This window comes from Rhinolophus sinicus, linkage group LG09 (genome assembly GCF_036562045.2).
Source record: "Rhinolophus sinicus isolate RSC01 linkage group LG09, ASM3656204v1, whole genome shotgun sequence".
In the NCBI taxonomy this organism is placed as follows: Eukaryota; Metazoa; Chordata; class Mammalia; order Chiroptera; family Rhinolophidae; genus Rhinolophus; species Rhinolophus sinicus.
Window position 1 is genome coordinate 4,242,578 of NC_133758.1, and position 25,227 is coordinate 4,267,804.

At 38.2% G+C, this 25,227-nt stretch overlaps 1 protein-coding gene across 7 annotated transcripts in view; it reads left to right on the top strand.

The window, feature by feature from the left end:
• NETO1 (neuropilin and tolloid like 1) overlaps nucleotides 1-25,227 on the top strand; it is a 77,669-nt gene that overhangs the window by 35,416 nt on the left and 17,026 nt on the right. For 5 of the 7 annotated variants that reach the window (XR_012498689.1, XR_012498690.1, XM_074339843.1 and 2 more), the window contains exons 5-7: nucleotides 14,922-14,963; nucleotides 15,080-15,207; nucleotides 22,793-23,021. Coding sequence is in view for 4 of the 7 variants with exons in the window: in XM_074339843.1 (XP_074195944.1) it covers nucleotides 14,922-14,963; nucleotides 15,080-15,207; nucleotides 22,793-23,021 (399 nt within the window). In the remaining 3 variants the exon portion in view is untranslated. Of the gene's footprint in view, nucleotides 1-14,921; nucleotides 14,964-15,042; nucleotides 15,208-22,792; nucleotides 23,022-25,227 lie in introns of those variants that run through there. The other 2 variants (XR_012498691.1, XM_074339846.1) reach the window with 2 other exon arrangements.

A 25,227-nucleotide genomic window follows, 5' to 3' on the forward strand; every position in this document is an offset into this window, starting at 1 on the left:
TTTTACATAAGCCGTATTCAAGATTCAGCTCAATTCTTTTTGACACCCTGTCTGCAAATGGTGCTCCTGCTGCTTCCACATGTCCCCACGTTCTGCCAGGGAACCTCAGGGTGGCAGTGTTCCTGACACCATCTTCTTTGTTACCTGTGCTGCTGCCATTGCAGTCTGACGGGTGGCATGGGTTGTGCCCTGTGCTACCTCATCCACATGGCACATTGGGTAATCTGCAGCTTCCTGGCATCCTGAGCCAAGGGAGTGGGGCTCCCCAACCCCATCCACCTGCTCACCTCATGACCAGCCATCCCTCTGGTACCCACCTCTCTCTGCCCCCTCCAGCTTCTAGGGACGGGAGCCCCAGTCAAGCTCTTCAGCTCCCCGCCTGCCAGTCACTTCATAGCCATCTAAGTTATCAGATCAGCTCTGGGGGTATTGCAGGGATTGTATTCAAGTAACTCATTTTATTATTATAATTGTTCTGTTGTGTTATTAATTATTGTTGTTAATCTCTTACTGTGCCTCATTTATAAATTAAACTTTATCACAGGTATGTATGGATAGTCTATACAGGGTTCAATACTATGGTGCAGTTTCAGGCATCCACTGGGGGTCTTGGAACGTGTCCCCCACAAGTCAGGGGAGACTACTGAACCTGCATGCAAATTCCCGCTTTGCCCTGTGTACTGCATGACCTTCATCAATTATCTCAGTCACCACAAGTCTAGCTTTCTTCAACTTGGAAATTTAGAATGATAACCCCCCTGTGAGTTAGGTATTATTTTGAGGAGTAAGGAGACCATCAGTGGTACACAGGGCTGGGCATATATAAATAGTGCCTGATTCTTCTGGGGTTGATTCCCACACTTTTATTGACTTACATCAAGAGAAGAACATAAAGGGCCAAGAGAGCTCAGCTCCAGGTGACAACAGACCGAAAGAAGCTAAGGAATGGAGGAGACGTGATATGTCAGTCAGGACAAGCTAGCTGCTTCAGGGTTGGGAAGCTGAAGGGGATTGGTGGCTGTTTCCCAGGCAGGGGATGGGCAAGAAAGATGTGGAGGGCCCCGTGCCATCCAAATTAGTCCGGGTTCTTCAGGGAAACAGAATCAATTCCACATGAGACTTAGTATAAGGAGCTGGGTCACATGATTCCGGAGGCTTGGAGGACCACATACCTACGGTCAGGAAGCTGGAGACCCAGGAGAGCGGGTGGTGTGCTTCCAGCCTGCATGCAAAGGCTTGACAAGCAGGAGAGCCAGGCTGCAGTTACCGTTGGGAAACGGGCAGGCTCCAGACCCAGGAAGAGCCAAGTTTTCAGTCTGAGTCCAAGGACAGAAAACTGCTGATGTCTCAGCTCAACAGTCAGGCAGGGGGACTTCCTCTTAGTCTGGTTCCCTTTTTGTTCTATTCAAGTCTTCAACGCACGCGTGGATGAGGCCCCCGCACTTGGGAGGGCAGCCTTCATCACTCTCCCTGTGACTCAAAGATTAGTCTCATGCAGAAACACCCTCATGGACCCACTGGTAGAATGTTTGGCCACACAGCTGGGCACCACATGGCCCAGTCAAGTTGGATCATTAACCATCACACCGTCCTATGTGTTATCAAAGCTGCAGCAAGGAGACCAGGCGTCTATTGAACAGACAGCACTGCTAGCAGTGAGTGAGTGCGCTGGGCTGGGCAGAGGCAACGTTCCATTGTGTATTTAGGTAAAGAGGAAGGAGGCTGCGTATTCTGTAACTGATGTTCCTTTCCAGTCTGTCTGCTTTCCAACACATTAATCGCTTTGTTCAATTGTTCCACACTGAGGTGCACTGAAATTTTAGAAACAGAAGTTTATAAAATTTAATCCTAACACATTTACAGTCAGTCTTGCCTGAAACACGAAAATTATAAATCATTCATTCTGCTCTAATTTTCTATATATAAGTTAAATGAACATTAATGGAGTATCCATATGTCAAAGGGCCTCTCTCAGAGTTTTTAGAGTAGCTTATAAATTTGAATTTTTCCACTTATGGAGCATTAATGTGAAAAGTATTCTTTACCTCCTTCTAGTACAAAAGCAAATACAACCTTTCAATCTTTCTGGTGCAGGAATAATGTTTGAGTTTTTATTGTATGCATCTCTCACCAACAAAATACATTTTCAAATAGAGAGTGGAATTTCTTTTTTCTTTTTAATAGCAGGAACTAAGAGAAATTGGTCTTAATACTTAAATTTAATATCCTGAAATTACATTATTTTCATATCAAGTATAATTCAAAATTCATTTTATGTATTTAAAGAAAAAGCATACATTTTGCTTTCAGCATATTTTATTTAGAAATTTCTTTACATTTAACATTGCTTTTTATGCTTAATATTATTTACTTTTGCTTCATGTCTCACTACATGGAAATTTTCATGATAGTTGACAAGAAATTTTAATGTTTAAGGAAAATAATTTTAAACATGAAAATTAAGGAATGAAATTATAATTATATTTTCATGGTTTTAAATATTTCAAGTTAGTTTTTTAAAATCTAGATTTCATTATATATTATAGTGTTGGCATTTTTATGTTTAATTAAAGCTTTATTATGAGGAAAACACAGGGATGTTATGAAAATATCTCTATGTGAAATAAACCAAATATGTATGTCAAATATTTTAGAAATTATAGCATTAGTTAATCAATTTTTAACATCTCGGAAGTCATACAGCTCCTTAGAAGCTCAACATTTTCTGTGAAGCAAGCGATATCAGACATAAAAATAAACTAAGGGTTGTTGTACACAGATGTACATCACTGGAGTGAAATGTGTCATGATTTTCCCATGGCACAAGTTCATGTGGCAGACCGCTATTATGCCTGCTGACTGGACATGAGTGCCACGTGATTGCCGTGGCCTCACAGCCAAGCTCTCCAGAATAATTCTCAGCATAAATGGGAAAGAAAATTCAGAGACAAAGAGAGAGAGAGAAATGTAAGAAGAAAGGAAAATGAGAAGGAGGAGTTAGAAAATGGAGCGATGGTTTAATTCACTATGGCTTTAAAAGTCCGTGGTAGATAAAAAATTAAAGAAAGAAAGGACGACTCTATGGAGTTTACCCACATTTCAATCTAAATCAGTAAAAAAATCGAATTTATAATAAAGACATGTTTGTATGTTTTAGGAATAGAATATATATATATATATACTAGGGGAGCCAAAAAAAGTATGCATATGGCTTGTGTTCATCTTTTGTTATCAGTATATATTGAGTATTGCAATTTTAATACAGTTTTTTCCTTTCTTAAAATGTGTACACATTTTTTGGCACCCTGTGTGTGTGTGTGTGTGTGTGTGTGTATTCATTTTTATATTTTAGGTAATTTTTCATTTTACGTGCTCTTAATATTGGAAAATCATACATATAATAAAACTACAATGCTGTCACGGTAGTTTCAAAACAATGTATTGCTTGTTTACTTTATTAGACTAATAAACAAGAACATATTTTTATAAAGTTATAATTAGCATGATACTTTATGGTATAGTTTTCCCAAAGGAATATCGTAATATAAATACTAATATTATAATATAAATTTTTTTATCCTTCCATCAATCATAACATCTCAATAAGCAATGGATGCTCTGGAATAAAAAATACCTCATATTTAACTTTAAAATCTGAAAATACCAGGCTGAATATAGTCTTGCTTTCCAAAGAATGGGCTTAACTTGATCAAAGGGATATTTTGTTCTGAAAATGAAGTTGCGTATTTTTATTTTGAGGAAGAAGTACATAAGCAACGTGGACACTTCTTCACCATGCTTGTGCAGCACAGGATGTGAACACTGTGACAGAATGCCCCAAACTGCTCACGGGGCCTCAATCGTGTTTCTTAAATAAAGAAACACACGTGGTCAGAGGCAGAGGCCATCGTCTACGATGTTGTAAATATTTTTTTAATATCCTAAAATTGCAAGAGGCAAGTGCATGAGAGAATTTTATGTTTTCTCTTGAAAATTGTATTCGCTTTAGGAGTCTTCTAAATAGGAATAAATGCCATGGTCAACTTCATTTCATGTCATATTCCTGCTGATTTCTAAACAATTATTGCTAAACGGGTAGGTGTCCATTTAGTTTTGTTCTTCATCATCATATGGTATCTTTGATTTATAATAACTACTAAATATCAAGAAGTACAGGGTTAGATTTTTTTTTATACTATATGCCAACCAAAAGCTAATGTTATTTAAGGTAAAAGAAAAAAGAAAAAAAAAAAAGAGCTCAGTGTGCAAGATAACTGCAGTCATCTCAAGGCTTAACTGGGCGAGGATGCACTTCCCAGCTCACTCACATCACCCTCAACATGGCTTAGTCCTCAGGGGCCCTTGGTTTGAGATAATATTTCCCTACTCTGTATTCCCTCTGTTGAGTAGTTCATAGTATAGAACTAACATTCCTTAGAGCAAACGGAAGAGAAACAGAGAAAGGGATCAAGATGGAAGTCACTGTCTCTGTAAGAAATCTTAGACGTGACATCCCATCACCACTGCTGGGCAGGAGTCACTGTTTGTTGGAAGTGAGTCACTAGCTCACACTTCAGGGAAAACAATTACAGGAGGGCAAGGGTACTAGGAAGTGGGACCCTGAGAGCCACCTTAGAGGCTCCGTAGTCCATGCTATTTCCATCTCCGTGTGCATGTTTGTGAATACCAGCAACCTTTTGGTATTTGCATCAACCTTTGTTGAGTTAAAACAAAAACTAAACTTTTGTGGATTGAGCCAGTAACAATGCAGATTACTCACGTTTTTATTGGCCGACTAGTTGGTTCTTCTGCTTCTAGTTGGTTCTTCTGCTTCGTGTGCGGATGAGCACAGGGAGGGTCCAACGCCCTCACTCCATGGTAGGCCATTGTATTTGCCACTAGCCTTTCTGTCACCTTAGCTCAGCAAGTACGTGTGAAGCTGTGGAGGACGGAAGGACTAAGGCAAAGAGACTGCTTAGGATCCTGATGCCCTAAGGTGATGGAGGCTGAGACTAGACCATTGCAGACAGGAAAGGAGGGCTGGTAGTGAGAGATTTTACAAAGAATAATGGAAAGCTCTTGTTATCTTTCTCTTGCTATCTCTTCAGCAAAGTGTGAAGATGTCAAGTTAATTTTGCTTTTGAAATTTTCAGCTCAGCTAATCAGGAGAGGCTAATGATTGACAAAAATGAAAATTCTACAGGAATACAATTGATAGGAGCCCATCAATCATACTCTGACTAAACAAGAGGGATTTAATTCTCTCTTTCCAACTTAAAAAACATGGTATTGACTTATAATGCTGTAGACCATTACTTTGGGGAAACCTTGGATTATTTTCAGACTTCTTAATGAAATAACTGTAGGTGCTCTAATATTTCACTGATAGAAAATCGAGCAAAGGGGGTCCGGATTTAGCAAGTGTTTCCGTAAACAGCTGGGTCTTACACTGCAGCCTAAAGGCACATGAATCATTCAAGGTTTTTATAATGCAACAGCATTTTTACAATTGCACAAAATGTTTAAATGCCAATGGATAAAATGTCAGTGGAGCTCTCACTATTAAAAATCCTAAGACACATTTTAATGAGCACGTTTGAGTTGTATTTGATACAGGCTGGAAATGTGCTGGATTCCTACAATCCTTAGATGATAGATTTGGGGTCCAAGTGAACCATGACAGTCTAGCTCTATCTGAAACTACAGCATCTGTAATTCTCCCCTGCCCACCAGGATGGAGATTACCCTCTGAGAAGTAATTCTTTCTCAGAGGCGGAGTGGTTTAAGAAGTTCTGGCCTTTCTCAATAACTAGGTACCTGACAATGATGAGTTGCATTCTCAGGTGTAATATTCATTATTCAGATACCTACGTCGCCATGATATTGGGGAAATGAGTACCAGGGGGATCAAAAGAGATGCAACAAATGGCGATGGAAGCATTCTGAAATTTTCTGTCACTATGAATTCCTCTATGGGAACTACTTAAAATGGGCCCAGGTTATTCCCTAAAGGAGAATACAAATAAGTGATAATCCTCTTAGTCCTGAGATAACTACATACACCGAGAAGAACTGCAATTGCCAATTGTGACATTAGACATGATGCTTTTTAAAAATGGCTTCATACATACTTAGAGAAGCTCAATTTTACCATTATTTAAAAACTGGGCATAATTGCTGAGCTACATTGACCTGAAAAGGCTTTTTTTGTAGCTATTATATGTTGTTACGCATGAAGGGAAAAGTGGGTCGTTGCATATTTGCCAGGATCTGGCATTATTTGGATATTGGTAAACATGAAGTAAGAACTATGTTAGAATTTGCTGTAGGAATTTACCAGCTGATATCAGGCATTGAGGAACTGACATGAAGTCCTCATGTACCGGAAATTAAGTGCCGTCTAGTGGAAATAAGTACGCAGAATAGACGGTGAGGTTACAACAATGATATTTGATTTCGTAAATACGGTTTTAGAGCAGCAGTAATATTTTAGGTGTGTTTTAAAGATAACATTTTAGATATTTTTTATCCATTTATCACACAGGAGTTAAAATTCTGAATTGCATTTGGATGTGGTAACTTACATCTCTGTAGGACTTTGCACTTTAAGGATCTGCCTTTATTGTGTCCGCCATCTCTTCAATATTCACAAGTCCTCTGCTTTGTATCAAACCCAGGTGATATTTTTACCCTAATCCTTTAGAACAGAGGAAATTGCTGCCTTAGAAGGTAGAATTCTGTCCATAATTGTCGTTACATAATACAGGCTTGGCATCATTAAATCTTTCTGGTGAATTCTTTGCGAAATTAATATCTGTCTATGTTTTGGTTATATATTTTGGTTTTGCTTTTAAATGTGTTTTGTTTAACATAATATTGCCATATACTTTTTTTTAAATTACTTGACTTATATATCACTGTGTCCCCTCTGAGTCTCAGTCTCTCTGTATCATTCATTACTCATTGCACATGGCTTTTATAAAACAGTGGGTGGCTTGATTTTGTAGATTTGAAGAGCAGAAGGATGGCTAGCACTCAAAGATTCTGACCTTGGTGAAAAGAGATGAGAGTTGTGAGTAAAAAGTAAGGACACACTTTTAAACATAGAATATAATAACTTCAGTCCTGGCTGCTGAAAATTAATCCTCTTCACATCATCCCGTGAGCTTCTGCAGAATTTAGCGGGAGGTGCCTCACACATGCTTCCGTTGCAGTCTGTTGGCAGGGCAGCCCCTTGGCATCTCGGACTTGCCTTTTCTCTCTAGTCCCATGATGGCTCCTGTAGCCCGTGGGCCCTGCTGGTGCCTGGCATATACACTCGGCAAGGCACCGACAGAGAGTTTCCAATCGGAAGCCACGCCAGCTCTATTTAGAACGGGGCAGAGGCTGATCCAATTCCCTGCAGACACAAACGGTCTTGTCCTGAAGCTGCATTTGCATGGCTCGTACAGCTTCCTTGTGTCCACAGTATATTTATTGAGCTGTAATTTATGCTTATAAGGCTTCCTCCTGTTACTTGCATTTATATTTTTAAATGAAATTGAGAGAATACAACTTCTTCTTATAATATGTTTTGTTTTTTTTATTTCCATTGACATGATTTATTTAGCAAACAGGGACGTAAGTGGGATGAAAGAGGCTGATGTGAGGACCATGCTACCCCCCACCGTATGCATGCACTCACACACACACACACACACACACTCACACACACACTCACACACACACACATTCACACACACTCACTCACACACACTCACACACACACACACTCACACACACACTCACACACACACTCACTCACACACAGTCACACACACCAACACACACACTCACACACACACACTCACACACACCAACACACACACTCACTCACACACACACACACTCACTCACACACACACTCACTCACACACACTCACACACACTCACTCACACACTCACACACACTCACTCACACACACTCACACTCACACACACTCACACACTCACACACACTCACACACACACTCACTCACACACACACGACTTACGGTGTCCCCCCGCATTCAGTGCTTGGCCTGCCACCCTCTGCAGCTGTGTGCCACACTTGCTAGCCCAGCCCCACAGCCATGCAGTAAGTTCCTCCCAGACTTCCACAGGGCCCTCGTGAAAAGTCACTTCTTGCTCCCACTCCTCTAGGCCGAAAAGCTCAGCTACAGCCCCTTACGGCTGCATGTTAGTGCACAATTCTGCCCTTCTCCTCGATTACCAAACAGCACTTTCTGTGCATACAAATAAACATGAGTGGATGTTGGGGAAGGAGTTCCCGTGAAGTTATAGAAAGAGGAGGGCACTGGGGGTGTCTTGTTAACTAACAGTGTTGGCACCACGCTTGCACCAGCAAGATATGTTCCATTAAACCAGTTCTAGTGAGAACGAGTTCAAAAGATTCCTCTGTTTTGGGTTTCATGTGATTTAGGAGGAGCTTACTGGGTAAGTGAAGGAGGGTGTTCTGAGAGAGCTGGGGGGACGTGTGGTTTCTTAATAATCAACCCAGGACGTTCCTGTTTTCTCATGGACAGGAGAAAACATGTTCTATGATACCTCATTCAAATATGCAAATGCCAAACACCAGTTTTGGACAATCTACTTCTTTTTTTTCCAGATTGTCTTTATAACTCTTTTGGTCTCTTGATGAGTTATTCTTCCCTCAAGTTTTTTCCCTCTATTCTGAAGGGTAAATCCATGTTCCCCATAGAGCAATACTATTGCCTTTTGACTATCAATCAAAAACAAACACTGTAAAAGCCTATTTAATGTGAACATAAGTGAAACCCAGCTTCTGTGTAATCATTTGTAACAAAGCATTATCTCCTAGATTTATTTAAAAATGTGAATACAAACATTATGAGGAAACTTCATATATTACAGCTAAATAAAATAAGGAAGCAAAAATCTGTATAAGCCATGCAATTATCAATAATATTTTAAAGGACTTCCAAACTTCATTCCTGAAATTCTAGTATGTTTTAATTTCTAAAATTCATACATGAGCAAATTTTATGTGAAAAACTAGAAAAAAGAACTAATGATATGTAAGCTGTGAGCTGACATTAAGATACTTAGGAAGGCAAACGATGTGAAGGGTAATCGCCAACCCAATACTTGGTGGTAACAGTAAACCCTCATCAATAGGTTTAAGATATTGCGCTGTGGTTTTATACTAGGGCGATGCTTCTAGACAAGAGTGAAATAAATCAAATTATTAAAATCTGATGATGATGCAAACTATTGTACTACTGTGCTGTCAAGATTCTTTTGCAGTTCATTTTCACACAGCACCTTAAATTCAGGTAACTGATTTCAAAAACTATAAAGGCAGTGGTTTTCGATAGTGAGTAGGAAGCAAGGTGTCAACGTTGTGATGGGTTGCAGACAAGTAAAGAAGGAGGGGATAGGAAAGTGGCCATTGAAGGGGCAGTTCATTTCAGTACGAGGGCTGATTCAATAAAGATATGGCCACAGATATTAAGGGCTTTCAAAAGTAGGTAGAGGTGAGAAGTGGAGACATTATGGAACTCATGATATAATTTGAGACACGTAAGATTGTGGAAATTTGAGGAAAATGTTGATTAGCTTTCTCTAAGACTAGCCTGTCAGGTAGCTGAGCTGTGTATTGTAAACATATCAAAGGATCAAAGTTGATTTCTATAATCAGAGGGTTTTGTAAGTATACAAGTTACATGGCCAAGTCAGGCAATTAGATTTTTCCATAAACTGTTATTCTGGGAATATCACTGTGTTCTATGATATAATGGCATACTTGAGGTGTAAAAGCCTAAACCAACAACATCCTCCTTTTAGCAAAAAAAAAGAAAAAAAAAAGAAAAAAAATGTTTCAGAAATACTTCGTGATTTGTTCAAAGTTATAGAGATTATAGGTCAAAACTTGCATTTTTCTAGAGTTGTTGAACCCCCATTTTGTTCATTTGTAATATGACGATGCATCTGATTTGACTCGGTCATAGTCTAATCAGATAAGTGGTAATTTACTGAAAGTCCATCTACAATATGGCTAGCATTGTGGAAATTTCTTTGAAATATGAAATAAATGCATTGCACAAGCCTAGTTAATATATTATAATTTAGAGTTTTGTTGCAATAAGGCATTTACCCATAATACAAAGACTGGGTTGGTTAGGGCGGAAGTTCTGAACTATTTCAAAACCCTTATCCGCTTTTACAAAATACCAAAGAACTCAGAGTGCTTTGATTTATGTAGCTATTCCATTCAATATTTATTATGGTATGCATTTAAACTGATACAATTTTAAATATCTTGATTAATACATAGAAAAATTACACTAATAAGCCAATTATGTGTTAGCATAAAAAGCATATTTTAAAAACATTGATTAATATTAAATATTAATTAATAAATATTGACATACTGACTAGAGAATTGTTTCACATTTTTGTAAATCTAATGTCTGGCTTATTAGAAGACAACTAGATTCTTGCATCTGCTTCTGCATTAAATCTGTTGTATTGTGTTCTTACGGATGAAGCATATGAAGAAAATTCAGCCTCAGGGCAACATGTAGTTGGAAAAGAGAAAGGTATTTTTGTAGCCTTTTCAGATGGATACTACCTCAAACCTCAACAAGTGATAGTTTCATAAAGGTTAGTTACAATGAGGAATGGGAAACTCTTATCAGTGAATTGTTATATTCTGTTACATTAACGTCTGTCAATATGTTTGGCTCTTCAAATGCCTCTGTTACCCAGGTATGGCTGTTGAACATCATACATTACTAGTTGACAGTTATTGGATCGCTGTTATACATATCTTCCAAATGTTGACACATTTCACTATTTAATATCAAAAATCGTATTTGTTCATATCAACAATCACACTTAAAAATACGTAAGTATTGAGAAGCTGTCAGATACACAGTGATGGATACATTTTTCTTTGCTTGAAGCTTGAATTGTATCATTTGCAGCCAACATTGTATGTCAGTTGTTTTCCTTTAAGTCAACAGATTCACTATGTTCATCCTGAACAAAAGACAGGTACTCAAAATCTTAAATTTTGAAAATTTGGTAAATCTCAGTGCTAGATCAAGGAGACTTTTAAGTAAAATAGTTTTTACCCCCTGCACACATGTGGATAAATTATATAAGACTATTAACAGCTAAGGTTTGTGCCATTGTCCCGAGTCTTCACCACCACCTTTGCACCATCAATGCAAATGCCAGCCAGATATGCCAGGATAAGTCATGGGATTCCAATATTACCCGCTGATTTGACAGTTTCATCATTAGTTGCATCTGTTGCCAAGCATCTACACAAGAGAAGGTCTTTGATGATTGGTTCATGTTGAAACTGGATGAATTCAAGCCAAATGAGCAAGCTCGGTCATGCCTGTTCAGGTGCCTGCTTGTTAGACAAAAGTAAAGTTCTGAAGACAAAATACTAACTGTCTTTTGGTTAATGGCGAGTTACTGGATGGTTGGAAAGCAGCAGTGTCCTGATTTTTTTTTTTAACTGACTTTCCATGCAGTAGCCATTCAGCAATGACAGCTGTGTGTCACTTGATTAGTTTCTCAGGCCTTGTGTGTGGCTTGTCCAGCCAATGAAATACCATACCTTTGTAAGATAGTTCAGTGACTTTGTCATTTTACTTTGAGAAGGGCAACAAACCATTTTTAGCTTTATTTATTTTTGTTTTGTTTTTGCAATGTTGTTTTTATAAGACTTTCCTAAATAAAAAATAATAAAAATAGCTATTTTATATCATTATGGAACATGTTATTATATACTTATACAATTATTATATTAACATTTATTTCATCATAAACGAAATTAAAAAGTATATACACACACACATATATATATATATATATATATATATATATATACACATATATATTTATATTTAAAGATGCATTGCAGACTTTTAAAAGGAAAATTGGAAGACTTGTTTTCTTAACCCAACTCCACTGTTTAACATCTAAAGATGCTATAAAGAAACTGGCATAGCAGAGTTCTCTGACTCATGGAAGTGAGGATTTACTCCAAAGAAAATAAACAAATTTCTAAATAAGAAACCAAAGTATAATAAACTCTATTATTCCCCAGGCTTTATGGATATGAAGCATTAACTTACTGTGTGTTATGCAACAGAACATTTTTGAATGGTATTGTCTCACTAGTTCAGTTGTGGAATCATTTTGAGATCAATCATTAAAGAAAAAGAACTAAGCTCTTTAAAATCCAAAAATATTTGTTGTATCTTTCAATCTAGAAGTCTAAAAGCTGCTGAAGAATTTTAATGGGTGAGTTATCCTATTGGCTGGAGAAAGCACACACGATAATGGAGAGTTCTTAGCTTTTGAAGAACTAATTATGTCTACATTTAAAATATTCAATAATTTCCAAATAATTATTTGTCTCAAAATACTGTTGCAATAAAACTGTTACAGTAACAATACTAGAAAGTCATTTTTCTGCCTAAATCACAATAAGGCAAGCTATTAACACATATAAAGCTGAAGAAATGGTAGTTTTTGTCATATGTCCATCTCTTGTGTACACCTTTCCCATTTGATTTGGAGTAGATTTCTCACTTCCATAAGTAAGAGACCTCTTTGAAATATCAGTTTCATTCTTTTATCTGACGAGAGCTATAGACAGGTGAATGGTGGTGAAGAAAGTGAGTCTTTCAGTCTAGTGGAGCATAAGGTCAATACAAAGTGAACAAGTAGCAGCATTTGTAATAAAAAGAAACCGTAAAGGGAGAAAAGAAAGTTAGGGACACTATTACTGTAAAGAGGACCATCCAGGAAGAATGAAAATATTGTATTTGAGAATGTAACATCTGAGCCGAGAACTGAGGAATGAGGAGACCCAGCTCTGGAAAGACCTGGGGGAAGACATTGCAGATAGAGTACAGTTCAGGTTCAAAGTGCTGAGGCTGGAACAGCCTGGAATGCTGCAGACAGAGGAAGGGCCAGTGTGTTTTGAGTGTAGAAAGCAGAGCTGAGCAGAGAGAGGAGCTCGGGGCCAGGGGCAAGAACCCACAGGGCGGCATGACCCATGAAAACGAGTTGTGGTTTGATTCTAAGGGTAATGGAAAGGCAGGTATTAGGATTAGATTTATAGCTTTACAAATTTATTCAGGTTGCTTAGTGGAGAGTAGATTTGGGGAGATCTAGTGTAGAAGACAACTTACTAAGTCAACTTTATTGTGCTTCTGCAAAATAACTTGCCGTTGCCCTTGGACAACCCGGGGCAATACATCGATCTTAATATTTTTAAGGTAGCATAGGCTCTTTTTAAAAATTATTGTGTTGTTCATTTCTGTTTGTTTTTGCAGGTCATCTATTATGGTAATGGTGACATTGCTGGTGGCTAATTCAAATGGAATTGCAGAAACGATTTTTTCCTAAAGTTTTTTTTTTTTTTTTTTAACTATCAGCACTCTCACCATTAATACAAAGATAAAAATAAATTTTCAATTCCCAGAACTGGCATTTCTCTCAACGTTGTCTGGCATGAGTTATAAAAATGATGAATGTTAGCCTTCAACTAGAAAATAGAATACCAGCTACATTTCCACAAGAATCAGTAACAGCCGTGCCCGGCTGAAACATTCTAATCAAGAGGGAGATAGTGAGTAGAAGTAATGGCTATTAGTAAGCATTATGCAATATAGTAAAAAGGACGTGATAAATCACAAGGAGTCTGGATAACTGAGGTGGGCAAGCTAGATGTAAAAATAAGGACACGAATGAAATGGGTCTCTTCAATATCAATAAAACTGCCTCGTGGTGACAACCAATCTGAGTAACTCTATACAAAACAGTTATTTTCTTGTCTACAGTACGTATTAAATATTTATAACTATATAAGCTTTTAAAATTATAACTACCATGGTAGTAAAATGAAACTAAATTTCACAATCATCTTTTAAATTGTATACCATGCCTCTCCAAGACACATCATAGGTCACCCATAAATAAAAGAAAGTCCAATTCAGAGGAACTAAGACTATAAGGACGTGCATTGCTTCAAAAGCAAAAAGCCGAGAAGGGGGCAATGGCAGAATTGGTTAAACCCTCGCCCCCGGGATAATGGAAAGACTCAGATCTCCAGGTTTCCATTCTGCTCATTACACCAGGTGGCACTTCTCACATCAGCACCAGTCAGCATCCCAAGGGTCCAGTGCAGACATGACACAACACGAGCAGGGGAAACTGCATGCTTTGTCTCCATTTATTATTGCAGGAAGCCCTCCAACAGGATCACCTCTGTATCACATGGGCCGCATGCCTGTCTCAAAATCAATCCCAGGAAATGGAAAGGAGACCATCATTTTTGGACTCTTCTGAGGCTCATTAAAAATCAAGCTTCTTCGGCATTAATGTGCAGAGATGGACAGATGTCAGATTGAGGGGACAGTGTCATCCACCAGGGAGAGGAGATGGCTTTTACATCTTAAATTTGTGCTTCTGATATTTCATTTGAAAATTGTGTGTCAACAACTTACAGGATCTTTTAAATCAAACAAAATAATTGTATCTAGACTAGATGGAGGTTCACTCAAGCCCTGAATTGCCTATGGATATATTTTACAAAAACGTCTATTGTCCAGTTATGGAGATAGAAAATGAATAAGATTCTTATTTGATGACGAGGTGAAAGAACGGCATTAGAAGGTTTTTTAAAAAAATGGCTTATTTTGTAGTGATAAAAACTCTGTAGTCGTAACACTATGCTATATAAATTAACATTTCAGTCTTAACATTATCATGCAGTTTTTACTTAACCATTTGATTACCCCTAATGTGGAGTTGTAGGCAGAGTCCTGAATCATCCAATGGTATGTGACTCACCATCACTAAGACTAATTGTCTTTTTCTCAATTTTTAAGATCCTGACTTTAAGGACCTTGGAGTTTTGAAACCATTACCAGGTTGGTAAAATAGATATTTGATCACGTTCAGAAGCCTTTGTTTTCTGCTATGATATATACTTTTGGTTTATTATTCAAGCTCCATTTTTGTGTTTGTTTGGCATTTTGTTATTCAGTGTGTGAGTTTGAGATGGGCGGTCCTGAAGGAATTGTGGAATCTATACAAATCATGAAGGAAGGCAAAGCTTCTGCTAGCGAGGCTGTTGATTGCAAGTGGTACATCCGAGCGCCTCCACGATCCAAGGTCAGTCTTAAGGTGAAACCCAGACTGGACAGTCAAGTGGGGAAGTGTCAGTAGCGTGTATTGCTTTCAAGCACATGGACGTGCTTAGTCCGATAGAGTGCGACCACAAGCTGTCATTTCATTTGGGTTTTGAAATGCAACTTGTCTTCCCCAGTTCAGTGTAACTTTCATGTCATAAATAACATGGAGAAGGTGCTGAAGATCATTTGTGAACTTGCAGAAGAGACTGTAATGCAGCTCTCCTCCTCCGAGGAAAGGATTGAAACGTTACTCATCAGCTATGGTTCTAAGTATAATTACACAAATGCCTGAGTGTCACCTGCAGTTGCTTTGCTTTTTCTACCTAAAATCATGTGTGGAAGACACTGTGTAGGGCTTCCAACATCATGTATCTCTGGGATGTCAAGTGAAGCTGTGCTAAGGCCGGGGTGGGGGCAGTGGTGAGCTGGACCTGGGACAGCATCAGTGACACGGGCAAGAGTGTGAGGCAGGGCAATGATGGGGACACATCTGCATTCTGGACAATAGTTTTCCCTGTGAATGCGGACAGAGGGGTTAACAGTGCAAGCAGAGGCCCCACTAGGCGGTCCTGGCCATGACCCCGGGGGCTGACGCTCGCTTATGATGGGCCGCAGATGAGGGGAATAGTATTCACAGAAACAGTAGTGTTTGGTGGCTGGATATTTGGGATGAGGGGAAATAAGAGTCATTGTTGAGGAAGTTGGCGTTTCAGGAAATATGTGTGTCTTCCTTCTCTTGATGTCCATAATTTGGAAGTGTCACACACGTTCTCTGAACTTCTAGTACTAAGGCTCCGAGACCGTCGTCCGGGTCCCAGCTTTACCACTCACAGATCTCCTTGCATCTGAACAGATTTTTGAAAAAAATCAATTGCATGAAAAAGACAATGATTCCTCCTTTCAAAAAAATCAAAGGCTATTGGTGCCGTCCAGCTCAACTCACTGCAGAGATTGTAAGGGAGCCAGTTGCGTTTTATTATGCTCTCTTACGTAATCTGTGGGCATCACATTCAGGTGCTATTACTTTCCTTCTACTCTGTGAATAAAAGTTAAAAAAGAACACAGGAAACATGTGATCCGCACCTTTTTGTCATAGCCCACGTCTTTGTCACTGTCCCTGTTCAAAAAAGAGGGTTTTTATGGGAGTGTAAACACACACAGTTTTCTTCCAGCTGGTCTTTTGTACAATCACAGAACAACGATCCCTAGTGTACCTGTCTGTTACAGAATTTGGCATTCTGTGACCCAATGGGGAAGCCACATGCTGAGCCAAACAAAGACGGCTCTATTGTGACAGGTTTTCTCTGTCAAATGAAAGGTTAGAGGATAGAAACTGGCTTTGAGTAACTGCGGAGAAAAGCAAGAACTGCAGATGACAGCCTATGTGGGCTTTCTATTTTTATGGAGTTCCTAGCAGCTTATGAGAATAGATTATCAAAGCCCAATTTAAACGTCAACTGGCTCCTGGTGAATATTTGGATGATAACTGGTGACTGAAACATATTGCACGGTCAACGTGCTAACCAGCTTATTTGGGTTCTGTTAAAATTTATATCAAGTATGTGCTGCTTCTCAGCCTCTTGACCACTTAAAAATATAATACCTGATATCTGCTTTATTTGAGAATAGCAATACAGATGGTCGTCTTTAATCAGAATGTGAGTAATCCAGATTTCTTAGAATTTGGAATACCAGAGTCAGAAAGAACTGTGGAAATCTGTTACTCATTAGCTCAGATGACAGATGAATGAGCTGGGTGAGGAGAACGTGTTCTCTGAGGGTTCACCATGCGATGGAGGAGCGGGCCTCTGTATGCAGCGACTTGGTATCCAGAGCACGGATGGTGGAAGGGTAGCATCGCATCTAGCTCTGGATCTGATCCAGGAAAGAACCACCAGAAAGGAATGTCGGATGCCCCAATCATGGTAACTACTGGAACGTTAGCTCCGCGAAGCTTGGGTTTATTTATCAGTGCCAAACAAAGTGTTTGCCATTCAGTTAAAACTCATGCAAAATCAAACTGAAGTATATCTAGAGAAAGGGAAGTGGTAGCAAATACTTGAAGGGCTGCCATATGACAGAGGAATAAGAAGATAAGGCGAATCTGCAGGGTTTTAAGAACTGAAATTTATTTGAATGCTTGAAAATGGAGAAATACCTTCTGATTCAATAGAGTTATTTGGTTTTTGGTTTTATAGTGGAGCTGCCCAAAGATCAAAGGAGAGTCCATCAGAGGAGTCCAAGCAGAATTTAGCAGGGGTGTTGTATAATAATTAAAAAGTCAAGTATATTTTTGGCATAGATAATACTAAACCGTTTATAAGATCAAAACTTGATGAGTCTGTAATCAGTGCCTGCCTGAATAGTTGGTCAGTTAGTAGCAATGCTGACGCATGGTCTCCATCTCCTGACTGCCAGGCCGCTATAATTTCACCAACCACGCTATTTGGAGAAATTTTCAAATTTAAAAAAGGAAAAGAGATAAGTCAACAAGACTTACAATTGTGTACAAATGAAGATAATGTAATGATTTTAGGTCTTGGGAGAATAAAACTCTACCTTTTAGTAATTACACGTCTTTTAAAACTTCAAATTAATTTTTAATATGTTTTGAATGTTAAAAATGTTTTGAATAAAATGAGGATAAAAATAAACAGAAACATTGAACAAATATAGTAAATAGCAAAAGTTGTGTTAAAGTTAATTATATGATGAACTTCAATGTTGTAAGCAGAATCTGAAAGCTGAAACCCAAGATTTCCAGCCCAGTCCCTGGGACTGTGAATAAGAGAAAATAGCGCACACTTGATTATGTTAAAGTCCTGGCAAAAGGGATTTTGCTGATGTTATTAAGGTTACCAATCAGTTGACTCTGAGTTAATTAAAAGAGAGTTTATCCCAGGTGAGCCTAATCTCATCGCATACGCTTTTTAAAAGCAGAGTTTGCTCTAGCTGTGGGAAAAGGGGATGTCAGAGTCAGAAGAACTACTAAGAAGGTTTTCTCAGAGCTAAAGTGATCTCTGGGAAACTGTCATCAGGAAAATAGGGACCTTGGTCCTTGTACTGTGAAGAGTTGGATTTTCAGCCTCATATACCTTTAACAGAGAACACAGCCCAGCCTGCAAGTACTTCTAACTCACAAAACTCAGATAAACAAATGGGTGTTGCTTAAAGCTGTTCCATCTGCAGTAATGTGTTATGGAGCGAGGAGAAAACTAATACAATAGACACAGGTTAGTAACTGAAATTGGTTATGATGATAGCTGTCAGAGCTCTAACAGTTGCATCTGCCTCATCATCACCAAATATAAAAATAAAAACTGGGTAAACAAAATGAACAGTTTAACAGGCTAATAACTACCAATGAAAATGCTATAGTTCAACTGTTTTTAAACGGAATCTCAGTTTTGTCCCATCAGAGTTTGGAGGGCTACTCAGATGGACTTTTTAAAAATTTGATACTTGTCTATGCACATCAGAAAATCATTTTGATATTGTGACATCAGGATTTGTTGTAGGGCTGTGTTTTTCCAACATTTCAGAAAAGAGGATGATGTTCTGGTTTTCTTCTCCAAAATAAGAGAATGCTGCTGCTCTCCAATTCATGGGGTATCCTGCCTAAAATGGTAAGGCCTGGCAGTGCCAGGTCCAAATACAACAGCAACCACGCAAGTCATGGGCTACACTCTTTTTGGGACATAGCTCTATTTATCGAAGTGTAATGTTTTGAATGCATGGACAGACAGCCTTTCTCAGACTATGGTGTTCTTAATTTGTATTTATCACAGAGAAAACTGTTCTGGGAAGTCTTAAATAATTGTCCCAAACAATGTCTGCCTTCCGCATATCATTGCAACAGGAAGGGAGGGACCAGGTGGAATGGCTGGTATTAAATGTTTGTACATCTATTACTTAGTAAATCATTAGCTAGATTTACTTGCTATACATATACAGATGGGATTCTGCCCTCCGTATTAGTGTGATTCGAAGACAGATGTCACTAGAAATCACTTCTATGTTCTGAAGCCTCCTGAGTCTTGCTTAATAGATCATTTTGTCAGCTCAAACTTTGTGATTGATTAGAAAGAAGAATGCATCAAAATGATTCACGGAGAGGAGATTGCAATCTGACTATTTTACTGGAGTTATATATGATTCTGTTGATCATTTTCTCTTTCCTTCAGGAGAGAGACTAAAGAGCTTTCTGTAGTTGTCTACCTTAAATAAAAACATTGTCAGATGGCATCCTTCCCTGGCATGGCACTGGCTTTAAGCCGATGAAATATTATTTCCGTCACAGTGCAGGAGGGCTTCTGTGTGATGTCTGCTCGAGCAAGTATGGAAAAGCTCGATCACTTTTCTGGCTACTGCCATTTGCAGTAACAGCTCTGCACCCAGTAATTCTAAATACCCACTGGCATGTTTTATGTCTTTTTTGAACAATAAAAAAAGATGAGGTTAAAAAATAATTGAATACTTCAGAAGTGAATAACAAAATCGAGTGACCGAAATTGTTCATTTCCTCTATAAATAGCAAGAATGGCCTCTAAATATAGAAGGTATGGAGGGCTCAGTCACCGCACTTCCTGGAAGAATGCAAGTCAGTCATCTCTTAGTGAGAAGATGGAGACGCTCTAGAATCAAATGAGAAAACATGGGTGGATATGCAGATGGGCTCAGTGCAGTGATATTCCTTTAGAGAATCACTTTCTCTTTTGAGAAAATTGAAGGCACCCATTTATTTCAGAGGGACGTACCTATTTTCTATGAATCTCATTTCTGTCTCTATTGCCAACATGTTTCCTCGCCCTTTTAGGAAAATGGTGTTGCTCTGCTTGCTTATTTGTTAATTTTACTGAAGCTTGTTTTCTTGGAGATTATAACTTCCTTTCTGGAATATCAGTCTGAGAATTAAAAAAAAATAACTTTATATGAGACTGTGTAGTGTGATAAGATTTTGCATTTTAAAATGGTCATAACAAGTGTTCCTTATAGTCCCACAGCACACTTTCTTTGGCTTTTATGTCATAGTTTAGAGTTATATTATAAATATGTTGTTTCGAGAATTATCTCATATAGTTTCCTATTGCAAATAACAAAATGTCAACTATTCTGTATAATTGTCATTGTTAGTAACACTTAAAACACTAGTATATAGGTGCTCAATAAATATTTGATGGGTGCTGAACAAATGAAGTCAATAAAAGAATACAGAATTTTTAATCAGTCAGTCATTCAAAGGTACGTCCATTCACATTTCATAGACTGCGTAATATATGTGATACATGGTTTAACACTTAGAATTTAAAAAGTACGCCATTGTCCCAGCTTTTCAGGAACACACAGTTTAGAGAAGGTACATATAACCTGTAACTGAAGCTTAAAATATGTCAAAATAATATTTTAGCATTGAGCATGTAGAGAATAACTCAGCCGTGGTTGGTAGCTGAGAACACTCTTTCCTGGGTATGTAATCATTGAACTGGACCTTGAAAAATCAGGAAGAAGTTGGTAGACAGAGAACGGAGAATGGTAACTTCATGTCAAACTAATGCCATACACATAAAGGATGGCATTTCAAAAATAAAGGTGCAATGTTCAGCGATAAGAAGGAAAACTTGCCAGTTTATGGTTTGTAAAGTGTTTCATTATAACCATTTTGAAGACAGTTAAAGAGTTTTATTATGATTATCAGATTTGTGTCTTTTTTAAAAATTAAAATTTACTGGGGTGACAATGGTCAGTAAAATTACATAGGTTTCAAGTTTCTATAATACATCATCTGTGTATTGCATTATGTGTTCACCACCCAGAGTCAGTTCTCCTTCCATCACCATATTTCTTAGAAATATAACTTTGACTGGGCCAGATTTGGGGATGAACTGGAAAGTTAGTACCTGTAAAGCACCCAGCATTTGGGAGACTGTTGAAATATCACAAAGGTGTCAGTGGGGGTGGAAAACAACTATTCTGAGCATTAAATTAACAAGGGCTAGTGCCCAGTTCAGCGCGAGCGCTGAGGGCCAAAGAGAAATGTCTTTTACCTGAAATAATAAAACTTCTTAATGTACGACAATCATACTAGATCTGGGGGAAAAAAACTGTTTTATAAGATTCACGGATTATGAAATAATTAAAGAAAAGGAATACAAAGCAATGAATAAGTTGAATTTTTAATTTAATGCAAGTCTTAGTTTATACCTGTGACATTAAATAGAAGGGCTTTTAAGAGGAAATAGCCTATAGGAATTCATGTTTAAAAAAAAAAAGTGAAACACTTAGCAGAGATCTGTGTGGGGGATGCCTTTTCTATCCCACAACTGGTCCAGACACCCTTCACAGAGTGTGTGGGTTTTGTGCTTCACGTCACTTCTCACCGTTGGACACTGCATCTTTGTGCCATGATTGAATGGATGCATATTTTAAGCACTGGTCCTCAGTCTTTGTTTGCCATTGTCACCACAGAGCCTTGAATGGCGTCTGAGACACAGGAAGAGGCTGGGGTAGATATTGCTGCATTGAGGGATGAATGGACAAATGCCTTCTTTTTAGATTTCCCGTTGGTTGAATTAGTGGCTTGGAGTTTTCAATGCGCATTGGGAGAGAGTCAAACAGTAACTGTTGGTCATAAAACAGTATGTGTGCAGCAGTGTCATACAGCGGAAGGATTAGGGGCTAGCGAGGTAGTGGGCCCTACTGTCTAACTGAGACTGTCTACCATCCGAGTCTGAGTTTTTCCATTTGAGTGTCACAATAAAACTTCATGGAGTTGTTGGGAGTATTTAAAAATGACCTATAAAGTAGATTTGTGTGATAAGTTTTACTCATTGAATGTTAATTTTATTTGTATTTCTGTGGACTTAACTCAACGGTTTGATTCTATATCATGGTGAGAATAATCATAGATTAGCTGTCTTTTTTTTTTTTTTTTTTTTTAATATGCTCTACCCCCAAAGTGAAGCAGTGTAACTATGTGAAATACTTTTAAAAACTGAAATCAGAGGCTACCTTTTGATACCATTTCTGTTTTCCTTTGGTATCAGGATGGTGAAAAGTAATTGCAGTTTTCTGCCATTATTTTTAACCTTTTAAACTGCAATTACTTTTGCGCAAATTTAACAGTAACACAAATTATTTATATCCGTACTTTTTTTGGAAGTAAATGGAGGTCATGGAACTTTAACAGGAATGTATCAAGAATCTTTATGGCACATTTGTGCTGACCAAAATAAAACAGTGTACACATATGAAACTAATACCTGATTCCACATATGTTGTGAGAAGAAATAAGGATCCTTTGGGTAAAAATACTCAGCCGTGGGAAATGGTACATTTACATGTAGAAAGGATAGTAACATTTGAAGGAGAAGAAGGAAAAAACCATTAAGCACAATTGGAAGTCACTCATGCATTTGTCCTTCTTGCCACCCATTGGGGAAAAGAATAAGATTGATTGCAATCAAGACTGTCTTGTGAGACTGAGAAAGAGGAAGCGCCTTCCGTACTTACTGAATGACTTTCCTACTTCCGTTCAGGGAAATCACTGTGTCTTCGTTGTTTTATAGATCTACTTACGGTTCTTGGACTATGAGATGCAGAACTCCAATGAGTGCAAAAGGAACTTCGTGGCGGTGTACGACGGCAGCAGCTCCGTGGAGGACCTGAGAGCCAAGTTCTGCAGCACAGTGGCCAACGACGTCATGCTGCGCACCGGGCTGGGGGTCATCCGCATGTGGGCAGACGAGGGCAGCCGCAACAGCCGGTTCCAGATGCTCTTCACGTCCTTCCAAGAGCGTAAGATGCTTGGCTGTGTCCTCCCGGTGTGTGGCATGACGCACGTCTCACGCTGGTCACTGGGGTTTTCTTCCCGCAGTCTGAGCACAGCAAGGTGTGCCTTCAGACCTGTTGACATCACGGACAGTCCCTTCCCTGGGTTTTGCCCCAGTGACAGGAGTTAGACTTTACATTCTGACTACTTGTTCCTGCATATGCATCGTAGCCTTGCCTACGACAGTTCCCGCTATTCAACTGGGAAATAATGACGTGTATCTGTCTTTGGTTTAGCTCTTGCAGAGCCTTGGTTACTCATGCAGCAGCTTCTGAGGACGTTTGAGCTTAAATCTTAAAAACTGGTATACAAGTATTTGTCAGGTTCTCTTCAGTAAGCTTCTCTTGCTGTCCCGCTTCTTCCCAATAGGTCTGTGACTACAGAGTTCCCGTTATCAGAAAACATTTAAAATGCCACAAAGAGTGGCACCCAGACTTTTGTGCAAAGCACAGCAATTTTAGAAAGTTATGTTCTCACAAATAATGAGTCATATGGATAGGTATATATTTGGAATGTTCTTCGGAAATTCTGAGTAATTCATGTTTAATACATTTAAACCAATAGAAAATAATCCTGAGACATTCTTCTCTCTCTCTTTTTTTTTTTTTTTTTTTTTTTTGACTAGAATCTGAAGACATTCGGGCTATAAGATAGCAGATATTTGTGTTTTCACTCCTGATTGCTCTACCAGATTCCATAGGTTATGTCTTTGAGTGCATTTTTTTTAAATATTCTTATTAGTCTTGGTTAATGATAACAGAGAACTACTATCTAATTTAAATGATGAAAATATGGAAAGGCTAACTAATGTTTTAGGTCATATACTCAATATATTTTAATATTATAAAAAATCTTCAATTTTTATCAAATCTACACCATAAAATGTAGTAGGGATCAATGAAAATATATATTCTTACATTTCAACTATCAAGTAAATAACAGCAGTATAGAGGAATCCAAATTCCTTGTACTTCCTAAGGTTTTATTTCATTAAACTCGATATAAGCCATTTTTCATAATTGACACAAATAGTTTATGCCATATTAGCTTATATTAGGAAAGTACAATAAACAGCGCAAAGAAAATAGTCTCATGGGAAGCTGACTGGGTCAAAATGCAAATCGCGTGGCCTGCTCTTTTCTGGGTATCATTAATGAGGAGGAAAGTAATCAATTGAAGAGGCTGACCAGGAGGCAGAAGTATCTAGAATTGTGAGAAAAGGCCAAAGGAGAAGAAATGCTTATCTCAGAGATTTTATTTTTGTTCAAAATGTGATAACTACCTTAGGCTTATGTTGGGTGATATTGATTCATGTCTGAAAGGTAAGATTAGTACTTGTTAAATTAATGATAGGGAAACAAGTTGGGTCTAATTTAGTAGAAAAGGTCTAGCTCATAGGAGCTGTGAGATTCCAAAACTGCATGTATTCCCAGGGGTGAGTTTGACCTGAAAATGGATGATCATCTGGCATGAATGGTGTAGGGAAAATGTTAGGTGGGGAAGGGACTAGTTAACCTCTCAGATCCCTTTCACTCTAAGGTTGGTTACGGTCTATGAGTCTTTAAAACTTTGCTTATGTAAGAAATGGTGAAAGATATCATACTGTGCATAAATCATTAGAAATATTTCTATTTGAGCTAAATGGTAAGAGTGTCCATGCCTATAATTAAATAATCTCTGGAAATCAGTCAAGTGGGTGGACTTTTCAATAGTTATTCCAGAAGACACGGGGTCTTCTTCCTCCATTGGAAGAAAGCACCCAGCTCTTTATGTTCCTGGAGAATAGATAGATGATGACTCTCATTTGACGAGTATTATAATAGCATTCTCTGGGACAATCTCATACATTTACAATAAGCTTCGATTGAAACAAATTTATCTTGTGTCTTTGTTGTTATATTTATCCAGTGGCAAAGGACATATGTATGGGCACCCCAAAAGAGACTTCAATATAAGAGAAATTATTAAATGTATCTTATATTCTTTAAGAAAGACAACTTACGAGCAATTACCATTTAAATGTTGTGTGAAACAAATAATGAAATGTACTAAACACTGTAACCACATAACCTTTGCTTAACCATCATCAGAAACATCCAAAGATAACAGTGTTGGTAACTAAAAAGTCCTTACCAGAGGTTAAAGTTCTGTCTTATCGAACTAGAGGGCCTG